The following is a 6,693-nucleotide window of genomic DNA, read 5'->3' as shown; positions in this document are numbered from 1 at the left end:
GAGAAATATTGAAATAATAGAGGTTTAAAATCAGAATAAAAACACTTTAAAAAGGGTCAAATCTGGTCAATTTGGTTATATTTACAATTAATTACTGTCAAGTACAACAAGTACACACAATGAAGCACTTTGTCCAGTTTGAGGATCTGTTTTAAATTAATTCCAGACTTGATTTGAGCCTCAGAATAACTTCTGGACAGGATGAAGTTGAAAGAGTGTTTAAGGTGCGTTTGTTTTCCTCACTGTGTCCGCAGGAGTGGGCGGGGTAGAGACCTTCTGACACATATACACACACAATCACACCCAAACAAACGCATCTGATCCAAGAATGAAGTTAATATGAATGTTGTGGTGTTTACAGAGTGAAACCTGGAGTTTGAGGAGGTTTCTGGACGTTGGGAGTTTGTAGTTTGGTGGAGTTAAAACAGTCACATGTTTGGTTTTATAAATATATATATATTTAAGGAACTATTGCAGGGTACGACTAAGATATTTTATAGATGTATATATTTAAGATATTGCATTTTTTTTCTTTAATTATATCAGAATGTTTGGTGAATTAATGTCTCAAACACCCCCTGATGTTTTGGTTCAGCCCGTCCTGTCCTGATTGGACCAATTAGTGGGTTTGATTTAATCACCTGCAGACGCAGAGGTTCCTCTCTCACGTCCTCTTCCTCCTCTGGTGACGGTGGACACTCTTCATCACGGTGAAGAGCAGAAGATTCACTACAGTCTTCTCTGCAGAGCAACCTGGTGACAATCTGGACCGCTGTTGTAATTCCGGCATCTGTCCACAAGAGGGCGTTAGAACAGGAGGCGCTGTCCATTGAGAATAAAAGTATGCCCTCTGGTGGTCAAAAGTAGTAACTACTACCGCATTGTAAACCTGGAAAGAGATAGACGATAATCAAACTTCCCGGATTAACTTTACAGTGTTCTTCATGGAGATGATCCAGTAAACATTTATTATTACTTCATTTTTCTAAGATAATTTCGCTGAAATCTCCATCATTTGCTTTCCTTTCCGTCTTTTTGTCATTGGTGAGTGGACAGTCGCCCTCTGGTGGCCACAACTGAAAACTTCACGAGTGTTTTGTCAAATCGTTAAATAACAGATACTGTTCCTGAGCTTTACCTGAAGTATATTATTTTGTATATTTTAACATCCAGTGCTACTGTGAAGCCATTTTATAGAAAAGTAACAAGGTGGAGACGTTTTCTTCTACTTCCTGTCTAAAGTCTGTATTGTTTTAAACTTTGACCTATTAAACATCCTCACATACTGTATTTCGTTATTCAGCTTTAAACTTACAATATTTATATCATCTACCATATTTTATATCATTAAAAAAAATTACTTTTCTTTTAATCAAACACTTGAATTTTTTATTCTCTATTTACTTCAGGATTTTCTATATCAGTCATACTTACAATTAGGGTCCTGCAACAGTACTTCAAAGATATTTTTTGTACTCTACACATTTCTTAGTTTTTGTATTTCTTCTGTTCAGAATGATTAACAGACATACAATTCTGCTGTTACTCTTAAAACTTATAATTGATGATTCATTGATATTGATGTACACATCCGAATATATAACCTGAATTCCTCCAGATAAAACACACATTTTATTCTGAAAGTTGTCCTGAGTGTTTGTCCAATCCACGTTACCTGCTGCCGTTCTGCCAACGATACGTACCCCAAGTCAACATCTTCTTTTAATTTCCTTGTCAGTATTTGTCCTCCACAGTTTAAAATGTGCTTTAGTCACCGTGGATTTAAATAAGAAATTGACGTCAAGGTTCTGTGTTTCAATGAATTTGTTTCATCTGAGAGAAAAAAACACTTTGACAGAAAAACACTCTCTTTATTACGCTGAATGGATTCTAAGAACTCTTTTCAAGTCCACTGTGATATTTCATGGCTTCTTTGCAGCGAAGCGGAACATCTGAAGGTCCGTCTGTCCTCCTGAAACGTTGTGAACACGAAGTTTTCCCTCCTTCACACGAGGCGAAACGCAGAGAGCACGGGACCGCCCGAGGCGCAGTGTGTATGTGTGTGCGTGTGTGTGTGTGTGTGTGTGTGTGTGTGTGTGTGTGTGTGTGTGTGTGTGTGTGTGTGTGTGTGGAGAGAGCGCACCTCAAAGGAGCTGCGTCTCCTGATGCAGGACCGGAAAAAAGAAATCCAACCTTCAAAGCTTCTTCTGCCTCCAGCTGGGGCAAATTAAAAGCCTCCCTGGAAAACTGATGGGATAGTGTGTGTGTGTGTGTGTGTGTGTGTGTGTGTGTGTGTGTGTGTGTGTGTGTGTCCCTTCACGGACGAAGACACAGATTCATACATCGACACCTAAAAGCTGCTTTGATGATCAAAACAGCAAAAACCAGGAAAATAAAATAAAAAATAAATAAAATATTTACAAAGTAAAACGTCTAAAACGGGAAAAATATCCAAACACATGAAAGTTTGCCGGATCAGACCCGAGACCCGGACGCCCCCCGTCAGCTCATCCGGGCCTCTCGCCGCAGGAACCGGACGGCGTCGCCGAAGCCCTCCTCACAGAAGCTCCGCATGGCGCCGGTGGAGGGAGGAAACAGAGCCATGTTCAGACGCTTCAGGTTCTCCACCGACAGCTGGAGGAGGGAGGAGACGGCGGCGGCGGCGCCGCAGCGCAAAACACAGAGAAACCGGCTGAAATGGGTCAAGACTACTTAGAAAGGTCAAACAGCTAAATTAAGAGGAAAATGGTTAAAAAAAAATAAAAGGTCAGAAAAACTAAAAACCGCTAGAAAATGTTCAAATTCACAAAACAAAAACAGGCAGAATCCAAATAAAGAGCAAAACGCCAGGAGGCGAAGGAAGGACCCAAACGGATCTGAAGGTTAAAAGAGGTGAAGCTGCAGAAGCGGCGGGGGAAAGTCTCACCATGACGTTCATGTTGGCCAGTCGGAGCTCGGCGTCGTAGCGGCCGCGGTGCAGCGGACAGACGTCCTGCCGCCCCGCGAACGGAGACACGGTGACGGTTCGACCCCCGGGGAGGATCGGCAGGCTGTCGGTGAAACCTCCGTCCACCCACCGCTACACACACACACACACACACACACACACACACACACACACACACACACACACACACACACACACACACACACACACACACACACACACACACACACACACGTCAGGAGATGATTATCAGCAGTTACCATGGAAACCATCTGATTCAAGGTCAGTGTGTGTGTGTGTGTGTGTGTGTGTGTGTGTGTGTGTGTGTGTGTGTGTGTGTGTGCAGTGTACAGTACCTGTCCTCTGAAGGTCACTGGTTTGAATCCCGCATAAACTGGAACAAAGCTGCTGGCCAGTAAAGCCTGAAAACAAACACACGCTTGACTGAACACTGACAATAAATTAGAGGTGTGTGTGTGTGTGTGTGTGTGTGTGTGTGGGTGTGTGTGTGTGTGTGTGTACCTGTATGAGCTCCTCTCTGGAGGTGAACGTGGACACCAGCTGGTTCCGTCCACTCACTGAATTAGTGATGGAGACGAAGAGGCGACCGGACGCTAGACTGTGAGCCTCACTGGGAAGGATGTCCTCAATCCCCTCCCTACACACACACACACACACACACACACACACACACACACACACACACACACACACACACACACACACACACACACACACACACACACACACACACACACGCACACACACAGTGTTTACCTCCAGCTGTGAGGACTGAAGAGTGTAAACGCCGCAGAAGTTACCGTAACGCGAGCATGAAGTCGTATCCCGGCGTCGCCGCCCCGAAGCGCTGCCGCCTCACACCTTGAGCAAACCTGAGGGTGAAGTCTTTACAGTTCTGGAGGAGGGAGGAGAACCAAGCGGTGAGGAGCCGAGGAGCCACATCGTCAACCAGGAGGTGAACACGCCAGCTCACCTCTAACTTCTCGGGGGCCGTGACGACCACGGCGGCCACCAGCGCCCCGGCCGACGCCCCCGCGCAGCCTCCCAGGGACCCCAGCAGCCGCTCCCCGTGGCGGAGGAAGGCCTCCACAGCACCCAGGTGGTAGATCCCCATGAAGCCGCAGGCAGCGAAGGACAAGTTCAGGACGCTCATCTTCATCGCCTGCATAGTCACAGGACACATGAGGAAGACTGTCCAAGAGCTTCATAACCACTGTTACTGCTTAAATGAAGTATTAAGAGAATGAAAGGTCACATATTAATGTTTTAAATCATACTGGATCATAAAAGAAAAAAATCTGTTTACTGTCACAAACCAAAGCAGAAGAAAATGGCTTATAAACTCAACTGTGTAAAAACTTTATCAATACAAGTGAATGTACTGGAGAAGAGAGTCCTCATCCAACATGGCGGCTCCACTGATACATCCAATTAATGTCTACTTATATTTACCTATTTACTTAGTTATAGATGTCGTTTAATGCTTTTTACTGTACATATTTTTCTGTTTATATTTGTATAAATATAAGGAGAAGTCATGGGTACTTTCATGATACATTGTATAATGACAATAAAACAATAATGATAGATATACACATAGATAGATAGATATACATGTCCATGTCTCTAAGTACATATATGTAGTATGTCTATTGTTAATTAATCTATGTATCTAGTGACGTGAATCTCTTACAGTTTCTATCTAGTTGTATATGTCTGTATTCACCACGAGCTCGACGTGATGACGTGGTAAACGACGTTCGGATCACGTGATTAACACGGAAGACAAATGCGGTTAATTCGAAAATCCAGCAAACATTGTTAACCTGTAGGATTTTAAACTAACCTAAACTACTTTTTCGCCCTAAATGGAGCAAAGCGAGCTAATTACCCAAACTGAACCAAACCGAGCGAACTAACCAAGCTAAACAACACAAGCGAGCCAATGAGCGCTGCGTCACGAGAGCGAGAGTGCCGTGCATTACCTGCACGCGCAGCGGGCGGCAGCGGCACGACACACAGCGCGGAGGTGAATCCTGCTTCTCAACTGACCTCTGAGAACACCGGAAACATAACAACCAAAACATCCGGTCCAAGATTTTCAAAATAAAACCTCTTCCCGGATGCCCCACGGAAATTCAACCCTGAACACAGAAATTAAATCTGCGTTTACAAAGATTCAGTTAGATTATTTTCCGCCAATTTAATGCACATATTAAATAATAATTAGCAAAGATAACTCAGTCTAAAAGTGAACCTTTAATAAAGCATCACTAATGTAAACAAACCATGTTTTTATTTCTATAATTTTTTTTTATTCATATATCTATATACTTTTTTGCAGGTTATGTTTATTGTGAACCAACTTAAATCCCATTTCCCAAGTATTTCTATTCTATTCTATTCTATGATTGTTATTTTCTGTGATCTGTCATATGCTCTTATATGAATCTGATTAAATATTAAATGTTTGTATGTTATGGATCACATTCTTAAAAAGGTTTTCCAACAAAATACAATCAAAATCCTAATATATTAGATTCTGTGACTGGTGTTCTGTATTCTCTCCTGCTGTGTGCCCTCATGTTTTCTTGATAAATCTCAAGGTCTCCGCAGGGTTCCTTCGTGGTTCCCCGCGTTCTTGTATTGTCCTTTTCTGTTATTATTTAGTTTTTCTACTCCACTGCTTGTGTACTTTTCATGCTTGTTTTCATTAATTTACTGCTCTTGCTCTGAGTTTTGTTTTTGTGTTCAGAGTTTGAGTTCACCTTCAAAGGTCATGTTTTTATTCACGTTAAAGGTTCTTGTCCACGTTGACTTTATTCATGTTTCCTGCCTCACATTGTTTCTGATGTTTATGTTGAAGTGAACGTCAGTCTTCATGTTCTGTTGTGGATTAAACGCTTGTGTGCCAAGCTTTTCTATTTAATTCCAATAAACTGTTAAAGCCTTTGTCTGCTGAGCCATGTGCTTGGATGGATGTCAAAAGACGTGTTTTATAACAAATCTGAATGCACATCATTCTCCACCAACAGTAATGAGCTTGGTGAGAAAGACGTGGTGATCTGAGCTCTTTGATTTATCGACTTTTCAGACAGAATGAGAGGCGAGCAGCCACATTTTGGTGCTTTTAATGGTAAAAGGAAAACACTCTTGAGCTCTGCTTCAAAACACGACCAAACTTTCCAGCAGGTCAGGAATGTTAATCAGCTGCCATGTTTCTCCTGACAGGAGGCTGCTGCTGGTTAATCGCGCCTCACAAACCTTTTACCCTGCACAGCAATCATCAGCTACCTCACTCAAACGCCGAACCTCAGCGATTTGCAGGCAGAGTCCTTTCAACAAGTCTCAAATGTGAAGCATCTTCCAGGATGAAATAAACAGGTGGAGTAGAGCAACTGCTCTGTGTGGTGCTGCTACTTTAACAACATATTATGGGAGCAGAGGAACCTGCAGTAAAGCGTGAGAGGAGATTATTTTACCATTTGTTCAGCTTCAGGAGCTGCTGACTCAACAGAAATACTTCCACAAAAAAATACTGTGCAGAGTGTTTTACAGTACCCGCACATCTAAATATTGTTTGCAATCACTGTAACTGCAGTCTTCTGCAGGAGAACGTGGAATCAGTCTTCAGTGGACTCAAACGAAGACATAAACTCCTCTCAATATCTGGAACACACGCCTAATAATCATGAAGGCAGCACTGTGTGTTACTTTGTGTGTCT

The 6,693-nt window shown here is 42.6% G+C and overlaps 1 protein-coding gene across 1 annotated transcript; it reads right to left on the bottom strand.

The window, feature by feature from the left end:
* Positions 1-1,853: 1,853 nt before the first annotated feature.
* pnpla4 (patatin-like phospholipase domain containing 4) lies at positions 1,854-5,033 on the bottom strand. Its single transcript, XM_080493143.1, has 7 exons — positions 4,954-5,033; positions 3,942-4,130; positions 3,769-3,863; positions 3,470-3,605; positions 3,304-3,369; positions 2,927-3,079; positions 1,854-2,634 (listed from the first exon to the last, which is right to left on the bottom strand). Exons 2-7 carry the CDS (start codon positions 4,125-4,127, stop codon positions 2,503-2,505), a joined length of 768 nt encoding a protein of 255 aa, XP_080349269.1. The 5' UTR covers positions 4,128-4,130; positions 4,954-5,033; the 3' UTR covers positions 1,854-2,502.
* Positions 5,034-6,693: the final 1,660 nt, after the last annotated feature.

The sequence above is a fragment of the Lipophrys pholis genome (assembly GCF_963383615.2).
Source record: "Lipophrys pholis genome assembly, chromosome: 23".
Taxonomy (NCBI): Eukaryota; Metazoa; Chordata; class Actinopteri; order Blenniiformes; family Blenniidae; genus Lipophrys; species Lipophrys pholis.
This window is presented reverse-complemented; position numbering and strand designations above follow the sequence as displayed.

What these genes read in the sequence shown, in the direction of transcription:
- pnpla4 (XM_080493143.1), bottom strand. Translation starts at nt 4,127, where the DNA reads ATGAAGATGAGCGTCCTGAACTTGTCCTTCGCTGCCTGCGGCTTCATG. An exon ending in GACTTCATGCTCGCGTTACG is followed by an intron (nt 3,606 to 3,768) that starts GTAACTTCTGCG and finishes GTGTGTGTGTAG; the next exon opens with GGAGGGGATTGAGGACATCC. An exon ending in CCAGAGAGGAGCTCATACAG is followed by an intron (nt 3,370 to 3,469) that starts GTACACACACAC and finishes GTTTGTTTTCAG; the next exon opens with GCTTTACTGGCCAGCAGCTT.